Consider the following 14,127-nt stretch of genomic DNA (forward strand, 5'->3'; position numbering starts at 1 on the left):
GCTTCTTTCTTTGCGTGAACATTTGGGCGACATTACGCAAATATTTCCACACAGTAACGTAGAAATTTGGGGGCGTGTTTGAATGAGCAATTTTAAGGGGGCGTGGCAGAGTCTTAATTTTGATAAAGGATATCTCTTTTGATTGGAGACTTTAGTCTTTGCAACATTACAGATCTTCTTTATGTACCAAGAGCTTGTAAGCCTCCAAAGAGAAAGGAAAAATTTAAATTGCATCATATGACCCCTTTAAAGGGGACATCGGATGCCCATTTTCCACAAGTTTGTATGATTCTTTAAGGTCTTCATGAAATGTCTGCAAAATACTTTGGTTAAAAATTTCTCAATGGTCATGTAAAACAACACCCTTTTAACCTTGTCAAAAACAGCTCTGTTCACAACGAGCAACTGCTCACCCCACCCCTCTGTTCTGTTTTTTTTTTGTGTATTCGGTGGCGCATTAGACTCTTATGTTCACTTTTACATCCAACTACAAAGCACCTGGATTGCTTACTTGGCATTATTGTTGCTATAGCTGCTCAAGCATGGATAAAATGGCGGACAGCGTACAATGGGCTGAGGGAGGAAATATGCTAATATGGGACAATCCGTCAGTGGATGTGGGCGGGGCCTGAGCAGTATGACCTCATTGTGCTCAGAAACTCAAAATGGCTTGACAACTGAGACTGTTTCGTTTTTTGGGGGGTTAAAAAAAGGATTGAATGGATTTTTAGCATTATAGGGTGGCTGTATCCACATACTGCTAAGACACATTTATATGGAAATTTTGCATCCGATGTCCCCTTTAAAAGCCACTTTCCAAATAAACAAATGGCCACGCCATTTGGGTTTGTAACAGGAAACACTTCACACAGAACCACATTTCAAACAGTTTCATCATTTTTATTCTCCTGTTGCAGTGAATGGTTGTATGTAGAGCAACCTGTGAATGAATTTGGTGATAAAAGATGGCTCCACTTGTGTAACAGTTGTCAGTTTGTTCATGTATTTGCAATTACAGTGCAACATGTTTTAATATTACTGTCAGTTGTTAGCTTTCATCTTTGCGGTGATTTGGAAAGCTGTCTCTGAGAGCACTAATCAGGGTATGAACCTAGAAAATGAGTTGAACTCCATCAGTTAACCCTGTTTACTTGGTTCATGTTCAAGAATTGGATCAAAGAATTTGTTTGGCTCAACATCTTGCCACTCTGTCATTGATTCAAGAGTAATTTGTTCAGACACTACAGAAAAGTCACTGGAGAACTCATAATAACAAACCATAGTTTTTTCTTTAGTAAAGAAGTAGTTTCTAAAACAATAGGTTTCATCTAACAAGTCCTCTCTAATACCTGAGGGAAAAACATGAGCAGCAGCAAACACTGACCTTTCCAACCTACATTGTGTAGGTGAGACTGAGGCGGTTCAAAACAACTATGGTGATCCGGCATCTTCAGAAGGTTAATGGGGAAACTGGCCTGAAATCCATTGTCTATCTGAATTATTCACCAAGTGTAATTTTTTTTACAGAAGTGTCTCCTATAAAGGCAGGGGGTAAATTGCTCCCTCCCTTGTCCTGAGGCCAAAAGCTCATTTTACATCCTTTCAGTGACTTGAGTGGAACTGGCCTGCTTTTAATTGTCTCAGCTTCAGATTGTGAATGTGTTTTCCACTAACCCTTAGAACTCAAAGCTATTTAAAAATAGTAATATAATATAATATAATATATAAATAATTTGAAACAGTTCTGATATTACTATTCTGGAATTCTGCTGCTGTTATATGTAGCCATATGCAGTCATGAAGAGCTAACATGTTGCATGGGTCTCAACATACAATATACACTCTCATTTAGATCATCAAAATACAAATTCAAAGAGACCAAACATGGTATAGGTGAGGCTATATTAACTAGTGATCTATCATAAGCATGCATAAAACAGTATACAATGCACAAGACCATATACAAGAAGGTAGTAATCATACACAATGACCTGGGGAAATGCATAATAAGGAAGTCATAGAAAAAATTGTCAATTTATTAATGAAAGAAGTCACTTCCTATAGCAGTATGTGTCTGTTTTAGAGAGAATTAAGTAAGGGGGAAATTCTCTCTGCATACTTTTAGGTTGTAAAGTTTATTTAATCTGGCTGAGGTGTCCTGGTTACCATGGTAACAATTGACCTGTTCTGCCTTTTTGAGGTTTGTGTCGCATTTAGTGGAAGGGTCCATAGACCCTCATAGTTGGCTAGTTGGTTAGGTGAGGAGTGTTAGGGATTATTTGTTAAGTATAACAAATAATTGTGTGTCTTATTGGTTCAGACACTACAACACATATTTTACAACAATTTCACATAGTTTTTATAGCAATACGAAACATGAAGGATATATGGAAATGAACTGAGAGGCATTTCTGCACCTGAGCTGAGCACTTTAATGCATTATTACTTTTTCATTTCTAGTTGGCAGTAACCCTAAAGACACATGAGAGGATGCATTTTCTTTGCACATAGTGGGGTCAGCATAAAGTCCTCTACTTGAGTGTGCACCAGTTGATGTCTAAATTTAGGATGTTGTGTGATTTATAGAAATAAACTGGTATGAATCAGCCAAAGATTTAAGCTTTACAACATCCTGAACACTTCCTGAGGCAGATGTTTATTTTAACACTTGGTGGTTGCTGTTGACTGCACAGGATGTATTCAGGGCAAAACAATGATCTGAACTGAAATATCCCGTTTTTGTCAGCACACAACATGACTGTGATCTCCAGCTCCCCAGTATACCATCTCAGCTTTTGAAACAGTTCTGATATTACTATTCTGAAATTCTGCTGCTGTTATATGTAGCCATATGCAGTCATGAAATATCTTTAATTGTAATTATATGGGAATCAGGTCATTATTAAGAGGATTTTTCTTTCACACTTTTCCTGCCCTACTGTTCCCAATAACTTAAAACTGTGTGCACTAAAGCACCGTATGTGTTATTTTTTCAGTGGCATCCCTGGGAAGAATTGTGGTACCATTATTCTCACCGCAGAGGAGCTTGGAAACTGTCGGGTAAGTCAGCAGTTTTATTTTATCCTCCAAAGAATAGTTTTACTATGAAATAATTGTTTTTTTCAACCCCTTTTCACTTCGAAATGCTTGCAACTATTCAGCAGTGAAAACCTTTACGGAAATGATTTACTTTGATAAGAAAGCTGACTGTTATACTCTTGAGATCAGACCATTCACTGCCTGGCAGCCAAATACATTATTCTAGATAAATGAACTGGATTGTGCCTATGTCTGAAATATAAGTTGTTTCCACAGACAAAAGGGTAACAACATTTAAACACCAAAGCCACCTTTAAATGCTTTTATTTCCATCTTACTGACAAAATGTTATTAAAGCATAAATAATGGAATAACAGAAGACATGGCATTTGTAGTCACATGTTTGCTTCATTATTAAATACTTTTAACATGCATTATTAATCATCTTTTACACTGGCCATTTACATTATTCTGCTTAACAAAATAAAGACAACAGCATAGGCTTGATAAAGAAGCAGCTGAAAAATGACTAAAGTGAAGATAACTATAGCATTGCCCATTGGGTACTGTTAGAGCTTTTGATCTAATACACAATGAAGGCTTTGTTTGTCTCCCTTGTTCTTCTGAATTCTTTTAGCTGGTATTTTAAGACCCACTCTTATTGAACCAAAGGGTCATGAAATTGGCATCAAGGTTTTCAAGGAGGAATGAACACACAACGGAATGTTGCAGCACCTGGTGTCACAGTTTGAGTGAAAATAGTCTTAATATTGCTTTGAAAAAATCAAAGTGAGATATGGATAATGTGGCCTCTCTGAACCAATTCAAGAGTGATGACGTCTCTCCCTTAGAAGTCCCTTTCTAAGACTTGTGTGCTCATAACATGTTTTGTTGGACCTGCATTGATTGTCTGGTCCTAAGCGTCTGCAGAGGACCAAGTATCCAGCATCTAATTTTTCTGCTTATGCATTTTAAACCTGTTCTGACGTCAGTCTTGATTGCTCTTGGACCAAAGGATCCAATATGGTATCAGCGAATAGCACTAGATGGTTATGATGAGAGGGTTCATATAAATGGGAGCGATGGCTTGGAAAAATGATAAGCAATAAAATACTAATTAAGAGGCATTTGAAGATATCTGGTTATGTGAACATTCATATGGACTGCTAAAGATAATCAGACCATGTAGTTTTTCCTGCAGAATTATATTTATATACAAAGCCATATAAAGATGTATACAAAATATTATTTTAATAACATTTTTAAATATTTAATTAATAATTTAAGAGTTCAATTTAAGGCTATATATAACATTTTAAATCACAATCCACTTTAATGGGTTCATTCAGTTTGTTCAGTGTAAAGGACTTGAAAAACTCCTTTTAAATCCTTTTGCTGGATTCATTAAAAGAACTGACTCATTTGTTTCAACTACAATAGTTAACCAGCAAAGACAAAGAATAACAAGTTTTATGTTGCAGTCCTCAGTCATTTAATTTCATCATATTCTCTCTAAAGTAATTTTAAAACAAAGTAAAGTAAAATAAAGTAGCAATAAAGTATTTCATTTCATTTCATTTCATTTCAAAATATAAGCATTCCATTTATAGATTCAGTGGAGGAGGTCCATCCCTCCCATCTCTTTATCATCTTCTCACTGGAACGTTCCAGTTTCGTCCCTCTGTCTAGTAAAGTTTACTTTGTCACTGGTGATAGTACTCATTAAATCACTGAAATAGCAGTGCAGAGTAAATTACAGCTTTTCCGGGTTGTTAATGGCTATGTTGCGCTGACTACAAGCTCAAACACACACAAAGGACTGCTCATTTGAGCCATCTATTGCACACACTCACAGCCTCACTCAAGCTCATTTGAAATGCTCAAAAAGCTTTCCCCTCTGTGAGAGTAATATATTGGTACATCCGCTTGATCTATATATATTTCACATGGTAGATCAAAAGATTTTACAGGATGTTATGAAAGGCTGGGTCTTGATCAGGTACATGCAGAGAACAGCTATGAGGAAATGCACCATGTGGAGATGAATCCTCCTCTTAATAGCAGGAATGAGGTTTGCAAATATCTTCAAAAGTCTGTCTCTTTCCAAGAAGTTACATAGATGAATCCCATTCAGAAACCAGATAAAACCTGCAAACCCCAAAAAATGAATGAAATGTTTCATCTCTGAAGTACATTTTGGCCAAAGACAGGCAACTTTAGCTGTGATGTGAATGGCTTTGACTGACTGTCATTTATATAACTAACTATGCTGTCATTTAAGTTGTTTACGGTTGCTGAAGAAAGAATTGCAATCCGCAAGAAGACTGACGTTCATGCGTGATTGCTCATAGACGCTGGATTCAAAACTAGCATAGGCTGATATTTCGCTTTTCTCTGCCCAAATTGTTTTCAGCTCAAATTGATCTTGCCACTGAGGTCTATTCTTGGGATCATAATCGGTGTGAATGCTTGGTTTGAATGGGGCTGTTAATCGTGTGCACGGTCCTCCACACACTATGGTTTAGTTTCAGTCAAGAAACAATTCAAGAAATGTGTAATAAGAGATAGTGCTCCCTCGGCCATTAAATATAAGGCGAATTGTCCCTGGAGCATGGAAAGACCACTGGCCATGTTCATCAGTGGATATACCATTAAGACTAATGACTTTGTATCAGTTAGACCTCACACCATACCATTATGGCTAATGAGGGTTGTCTCCATTGTGTTGATAACATCCCTCTGGCCTGAGAAGCCCCTAGCAAGCAGGTTTATGATGATGTCAGTCATTACTGGAGTGTAATTTGCAGTATCAACTGCACATCACGTGAATGATGCCTTTGGAAATGTTCTAGATCTCCTTCAATCTCTTCTCTCACTCACTCTTCGTCTCTCTTCACTGACTCCAGCCTACAATTTCATCATTCTCTGAATGGCACTCTAAATGCAAGATAGTGTTTAGCAGCTAATTGGTTCAAATGGAATTGATGCTTATTGATGCCAGGCACAGATTAACCATTTGGGTCACAAAATACACATTTAGGGGCCACAGATGGTTTTTCTTTTGTATCCCAAGAAATTGCAGGTAATAATAAAAATTAATGATTCATGTGGACTGTTATTTTAGTATTCTTAATATACTATTGATATTGTTATTTATATTTAGAATTTTTTATTTTAATTTTGTTAAAATTTTAGTTATTTTGCCACTTTTTTAATAAATCTGTATTTTGCCACTATGACATCATTTAAAAAAAGTTTAATTAATAAAAACTTAGTTTTTACACAATTTTCATAATTTCGGCTATATGCCACCAGAATAGAATTAAAATGAAACAATCAAGATGAAATTGAAGTGCAGACTTTAAGCTTTAATTCAAAGGAAAACTTCATGCTGAAATGGTTCTTTGTGTTAGAGTTTATGGTTCTTTATTCCTGCCTTTTCCTGGAGAGTGTTCTTCATTTGGCTTGATGTTGTGAAAGGGTTTTTCTAGAGAGGATTCTCCGATCATCCACCACTGTTGTCCTCTGTGGACGTCCATGCACTTTAATTTACCAAACTGTTAATTTGGCCACTCCTAATGTTCCTGTTATCTATCTGATGGATTTGTTTTGTTTTTGAAGCCTAAAAATGGTCTGTTTTACTTTTGATATGGGTTCAGAGCAGTTTCCAAATTCAAATGGCTCACTTAGAATCAATTCCAGACCTTTTATCTGCTTAATTGGTGTAGAAATAACGAAGGAATAGCCCACGCCTGTCCATGAAACAGCTTTTGAGTCAACTGTCCAATTACTTATGGTCCCTTGCAAAAGGGGTGTATATACATATTAAAGAGCTGTAATTCCTTAACCTTTCCTCCAATTTTGATGTGAATACCCTCAAATTAAAGATCAGAGTGTGCAGTGTTTAAGCCCATATTCTTTATATTACTGTAACTTGAATATGTTTTGGTCAGCAGCTAAAATAATAAAAATTGTGCCTGTGTCCAATTATATATGGATCTAACTCTATATACGATAAGACAATAATTAATTTCATATTATGGTCTATAATCATTATATGTATTTTTTATTGAAGGTTTTTTTATGTCCAGATTTTCATCATTATAGATGATTTTAGCAACCCTACCTAATGATAAACATGAATCTGCATAAAACTACTCCACTAAACAAAAACATTACATTCTACCATTGAGCCCTTGGAAAAAGACAAAACATTATGTCCATCAGAATGAGAAAATTACAGTCAGTGTTGTAGGGGGATGTCACTATCGACATTGTGTGAAATACTGTGATTAAAAAAGGGCCAGCCATGTTTTTGAGAGCTAAATATTGAGCCACAGTCAGGGTCAGTGGAAATTGTGGGAAGATTTGTTCATTAGCAAATTATTTATTTCAGAGTTGTTCAAAGAAGAGTTATTTTACCTTTAAAGCTTTTAACGGGGTGTGAGTCTGAAGCATATGACTTTAAAAAATATGTGTACACATACAGTAGGCCTATATGGCTGTGCTGTATAGACATGGTGGTGGGGGGTGAATTGTGCCTGAGGGTCCAGAATCTCATCATTCATCTAAGCTGCACAAGAATAAGCAACGTGCCTCTGATTTCACCAGATTTAGCTGCTCTCTGTGCTATTTATATCTTTTACCTTCCATTTTTCTTCCCTTTTCCGCTTGTTCTTTGTTTCTTTCGTTCTTTCTCTCAACCTCTCAGGACTGTGCAACAATGCAGTTCTGTGCCAATAAGCTGGATAAGAAAGACTTCTTTGGCCGCTCTGACCCATTCATGGTGTTCTACAGAAGTAATGAGGACGGAACGTGAGTTAGCTGTCTTTCTCACTCTGATGTGCAGGCAGGAAAGCATGTCTTCTTTTTGGGATGTCCAAGGAAAAGTAATGTCTTAAGAAAATTGTTCTAGCCAATAAAATTCTCTTAGTACTCAGTTAAGGCTTACAGTATGCAAACTTCTAACTGTAATCAAATATAATCATGCAATGTATACTGCTTTGTTTGAGTTTAACATCTTTGTTTTTTGTTTCTTAGTTTCACTATCTGCCATAAAACTGAAGTGGTAAAGAATACGCTGAACCCCGTCTGGCAGCCGTTCACCATTCCTGTCAGAGCGTTGTGCAATGGAGATTATGACAGGTGCTCTCACACATACACACACACAGACATGCATGTCAGTATGTACTGATGCTTGTGTACCTGTCGCCAGTGTACAGCTCTCATTCACTAACAGTGCATGTGCTTAAAACCTGTGGGCAAAAGCTTTTACACAGTAATTGATTTGGATTATTTTTTTTAGATAAACCTCATACACAAATCACAGAAATGTTTAAATATTGTATTGTTACATATTATATTTTTGTGATTTTTATTAAATAGATATTAAAAGTAATAACAGTAGTAATATATTATATTATATTATATTATATTATATTATATTATATATATTATACGGGTGCTGGTCATATAATTAGAATATCATCAAAAAGTTGATTTATTTCACTTATTCCATTCAAAAAGTGAAACTTGTATATTATTTTCTGACACACAGACTGATATATTTCAAATGTTTATTTCTTTTAATTTTGATGATTATAACTGACAACTAAGGAAAATCCCAAATTCAGTATCTCAGAAAATTAGAATATTACTTAAGACCAATACAAAGAAAGGATTTTTAGAAATCTTGGCCAACTGAAAAGTATGAACATGAAAAGTATGAGCATGTACAGCACTCAATACTTAGTTGGGGCTCCTTTTGCCTGAATTACTGCAGCAATGCGGCATGGCATGGAGTCGATCAGTCTGTGGCACTGCTCAGGTGTTATTGTCACGGCGTGATAAAGGACAGGAGGCAAATGCAAGTAAAAATGAGGTTTATTGCTAGTAGGGGATGGTGAATGGCTTCTGGAGAATGACGCAGGGACTTCGGTGGCAGCACAGACAGGTGAGTAGATCCCCTTGAGTTGGTGGAAGTGGTGATGGTACTAACAATCTCCTTGAGTGCGTTGGTGGAGGTGGTGATGGCGATAGATCCGGGCAATGATGGCAGTAATCCAGAGACGACCAAACAGGAAACAGAGCATGAAGCAGGAACGCTGAATGACGAACAGACATGCATCACGCGGACCTCACACAACGATCTGACAAACAAGAGACGAAAGACCGGGCATTAAGTAGGCTGTTGTAATGAGCTGCAGCTGGCCTTCAGCTCTTCTGCATTGTTGGGTCTGGCATATCGCATCTTCCTCTTCATAATACCCCATAGATTTTCTATGGGGTTAAGGTCAGGCAAGTTTGCTGGCCAGTTAAGAACAGGGATACCGTGGTCCTTAAACCAGGTACTGGAAGCTTTGGCACTGTGTGCAGGTGCCAAGTCCTGTTGGAAAATGAAATCTGCATCTCCATAAAGTTGGTCAGCAGCAGGAAGCATGAAGTGCTCTAAAACTTCTTGGTATACAGCTGCGTTGACCTTGGACCTCAGAAAACACAGTGGACCAACACCAGCAGATGACATGGCACCCCAAACCATCACTGACTGTGGAAACTTTTCACTGGACCTCAAGCAACGTGGAGTGTGTGCCTTCTTCTAGACTCTGGGACCCTGATTTCAAAAGGAAATACAAAATTTACTTTCATCAGAGAACTTTGGACCACTCAGCAGCAGTCCAGTCCTTTTTGTCTTTAGCCCAGGCGGGTCGCTTCTGACGCTGTCTGATGTTCAAGAGTGGCTTGACACAAGGAATGCGACAGCTGGAACCCATGTCTTGCATACGTCTGTGCGTAGTGGTTCTTGAAGCACTGACTTCAGCTGCAGTCCACTCTTTGTGAATCTCCCCCACATTTTTGAATGGGTTTTGTTTCACAGTCCTCTCCAGGGTGCGGTTATCCCTATTGCTTGTACACTTTCTTCTACCACATCTTTTCCTTCCCTTCGCCTCTCTATTAATGTGCTTGGACACAGAGCTCTGTGAACAGTCAGCCTCTTTTGCAATGACCTTTTGTGTCTTGCCCTCCTTGTGCAAGGTGTCAATGGTCGTCTTTTGGACAACTGTCAAATCAGCAGTCTTCCCCATGATGGTGTAGCCTACAGAACTAGACTGAGAGACCATTTAAAGGCCTTTGCAGGTGTTTTGAGTTAATGAACTGATTAGAGTGTGGCACCAGGTGTCTTCAATATTGAACCTTTTCACAATATTCTAATTTTCTGAGATACTGAATTTATGATTTTCCTTAGTTGTCAGTTATAATCATCAAAATTAAAAGAAATAACCATTTAAAAAAAAAAAATTGTATGTGTGTAATGAATGAATATAATATACAAGTTTCACTTTTTGAATGGAATTAGTGAAATAAATCAACTTTTTAATGATATTCTAATTATATGACCAGCACCTGTATATGTTTGTCATATACAGTATTAAAAAAATAATATACTTACTTTTTTAGAGTAACAAATGTATTTGATGCAGTCAATCACGTGTAGTCTAGGACTATATAAAGATGTTTAGTATATGTAGATGTTAAGGGGTTTATTATGCTAATTAACCTGTGGGCACATGCTCCCTTATTTAGAATCATTGTAGCAGTGAGGATTTAACATTACAATGAGGAAAAGAGCCCTTTTATGTGCATGCAGTGTTGTGAATCCTGCAGAAATTTACCATGAGAAGGCTGTTGTATCTGAATGAGACCCTGTGTATGTGTGTGTTGAAAGAAGTCGTGTCCCTGTGCTCTTTGATTCAGTCGCACATTGAGACCAGGCTGCTGGTACTCATTGCATCAGCATTATTTGATCACAGACAGCCCTGTTCACGGTGCTGCAGTGTTGTGATTTATGTGCTCTACAAGGACACATTATTTTTGCTTTGTACTTTCTGTGTAGCAGATATATGTGTGTTTACTGTATCTTTGTTGGTCTCCATAGGCCTATGTACTATCCAGTGTGTGTGTGTGTGTGTGTGTGTGTGTGTGTGTCTATCAGTTTGTTATGTTCATGAATATTTGGTAGGCTATACTTTTGTGTGTGTGTGTGTGTGTGTGTGTGTGTGTGTGTGTGTGTGTGTGTGTGTGTGTGCACGTTCATTTTCATGGCCCAGGTGAGATTTACAGACATGTTGGCAGCTGTGTGTCGTCTGAGGGCTGTCATAGCCAATCAGGACACAGGGAACAGAACCACCTGCCACCCAGTCCCCACCTGGCCTCTGATCCCGTGTGTTTGAGAGAGATCGAGCAAAAGAGAGAGAGAAAGAGGAAAGGGAAACTCCAGCTGTTGTGGTGCTGTGCTAATTACTACCTGCTGCAATGATGCCAGCAGAGAGGAGTATTTATATTGTAGTTGGGATATGTTTTTCAAACAAAAATGTTTGTAATTAGAGTTTAATATGTTATACAGATCCTAATATATTGGATTTAAGTCAGAATAGAGTCAGTCTGTGTTAAGTTGCACAAACTTCCAAAAATATGGAATGACTTTAGAAAGATGGCCGCATCATTGTTATTTTTATACAGAGATTGGTTGGTCTGTGAGTCAAATCTGTTGACTTTAGCAATCTTTGTTGCATCAAGTGCCAGTGGTGACAGTTCATGCAATTTCCATGCCTCATTCAGTGAAGCCTCACTCAAGAAGTATTAAATACATCTCAGTAGTGTTTTTTTCTTTTCTCATTTTTGAAGTGTGACCATTGGCATATAATGCAACAAGGATTGCTAAAGTCAACAGATTTTACTGACAGACCTATCATAATTTCCCCCTGTAATTTGGCTCAAAATCTCAGGTGAAAAGTGTTATTTTGACCCCCATCACAAAATAGTGGATTACTCAGTAAATATTTATCAATTGCTTTTTATATTTTGGCTTTCTTCATTTATTTACTGTATGTATTCCACCAGAAAAAAATGCCATGTAATGACTGTGAAAAGGCTGAGAGTATTATATTTTGTCATTATTTGATTCATTTGAGAAACATCATAGTGCTGCTATACTGATGATCAGCTTAGGTTGTGCTGATACGATCCAAAAGATCAAGCTGAGTTAGTTTTTAACAGCTGCGACCATCAGTGTGTATCTCCTGGGTGTTTGTCTCTTTCTTTTCACAGAGACAAATGCTTTTATGGCATCAGGTTAGCAAAGAGGGTGACGCCTCCTTCAGGGGTCTTAAACAAATGAGAGCAAATTTGGTTTGATTGACATGAGGGGAAGCCATAATTTGCCCATAGTGTCACAACTGATCTAAATCTGTCTGTGATCTTGGTGAGAGACAGGAACAGCACTTAACCCTGTCAATCAGCCACGGTCCTGAGGGAAACATCTCAGACTTTACAGAGGAAATTACTGCAGGGCTTCCTGATGTATCATGCACCTCTGGGTGATTGGTAGAAAGTTGTGGAAGTTGTTTTCCTGTAGAATGTCCTATTATATAAGTGTATAAAAGTGTGTAGAAATTCTAATCAGACTACACATTTTCTTATAATTTTCTAGTGTTTGCTGGTTTGAATTGTGAAGAATTTTTTTTCTATTATATATTTTTTTATTATATTAAAATATACGCAACTGTTCAAATGTTTGGGATTGACAAGATTTTTGAATGTCTTTGAAAGAGGTGTCTTATGCTAACCAAAGCTGCATTTATTTGATCAAAACACAGTAAAACACTAATATTATGAAATGTGCTGATTTGGGGTGCAAGAAATATTTTTTATTATTATCAATGGCAAGAACGGTTGTTCTGCTTAATATTTTTGTGGAAACTATCATCTTTTTTCAGGATTGTCACTTTACATATCAGTCAGACTTTGGCTAGAACAAGCTTCTTTGTGATGGACCTTTTGTTATTTAGTTGAAATTCTGTGAAACTACTGGTTGCCTGTCTGTAGGGAATCTGAGAACTGATAGACAGGCTGTGGGCCATATGATCTCTGATGAATCTGCTACATCTGTTCTCTTACACCAGAGCTGAACCAGTCTGCTTTACCAGCAGATGGAGAGTTTCCCCGTGCACTCTATGGAATTGCTCAGATGAGGCTCTGTGTTTAGGTCCGTTCTCTCATTCCAACTCAGATGATACTTCTGTGCCTCTGAGATTTCATTACTACCATTGCAGAGTAAACAACCAGCGAATGATTTTAATCAAACAACTGTACAAAATCACCATTTGCATCCTACGCCGGTGGATATTTTTTTCTGATTTACCATCACATTTCCACTTTTTCTAGCATAATCATGTGAAAAAATAAACAAGTTTGAGGAAAGGCAGGCATGAATTACCATCAACCAGCATGGTATTTCTTGTGAAGCTTGTTGAACATTGTAGTTAAAAGGCTAGTTCACCTAAAAATAAAAATGTCAACATTTATTATGATGTCATTCTTAAAAAAAATAATAATAATATTTTGAAGAATGTGTCAGTTTTTTTATTTTTTTTATTGTCCACAAAATGAAAGGTAATAGAATCCAGTGTTGTTTTGTAATTTGTGCCGTGGACACAAAAGCTAAAACATTCTTCAAAATATCTTCTTTTATGTTCTACAGAAGAAAGAAAGTCATTCAGATTTTGAAATGACATGAAGGTGAGTAAATGAAGATTTTCATGTTTGGGTGAACTAGGAACTACAGCATCCAAAACACAACATAGATTAGGCTAGTTATTTACAGGGAAGAAGAATGATTGGCTGAATTGTGTGTAATCTTTACAGTTGCCTGTTTTTTGTTCGTTAATTTTCATCGTAACCGTAAATTCAAGCACACCCCTTATTTTGTGATAACAAGTGTGTGACATGCCTTGGCACCAAATACCGTTTAGAGCTATTACCCTCGAAAGCCATTTTTATTAACAAGTCTACAAATCTCAGCTGCCTCTGTGTAATTGATCGTGTTAACTTGCTTTGAACAGAATGAGTTTCTAATTATTCAAAACTTCAGATGTAATTAATGTTTAAATGAAACTCGACTGCGTCCTGTCAGGTGAAGTGACGCTCCACGGCTGCTCCGTGTCACAGCCCAGGAGTTCAATTCCGCTGTTTAATTCCGAGTGCACTGTCTGGATAATGGCCTGTAATTGGTTGGTTTTAGCATGGAGATGA

At 37.3% G+C, this 14,127-nt stretch overlaps 1 protein-coding gene across 1 annotated transcript in view; it reads left to right on the forward strand.

Moving 5' to 3' along the window:
* Positions 1-14,127, forward strand: part of LOC109109433 (copine-5-like) — a 51,610-nt gene that overhangs the window by 13,594 nt on the left and 23,889 nt on the right. The window contains exons 2-4 of the mRNA XM_042729712.1: positions 2,997-3,060; positions 7,751-7,854; positions 8,080-8,184. Of these exons, the coding sequence (XP_042585646.1) occupies positions 7,763-7,854; positions 8,080-8,184 (197 nt within the window). The 5' untranslated portion in view covers positions 2,997-3,060; positions 7,751-7,762. The remainder of the gene's footprint in view (positions 1-2,996; positions 3,061-7,750; positions 7,855-8,079; positions 8,185-14,127) is intronic.

The sequence above is a fragment of the Cyprinus carpio genome, chromosome B8 (assembly GCF_018340385.1).
Source record: "Cyprinus carpio isolate SPL01 chromosome B8, ASM1834038v1, whole genome shotgun sequence".
In the NCBI taxonomy this organism is placed as follows: domain Eukaryota; kingdom Metazoa; phylum Chordata; class Actinopteri; order Cypriniformes; family Cyprinidae; genus Cyprinus; species Cyprinus carpio.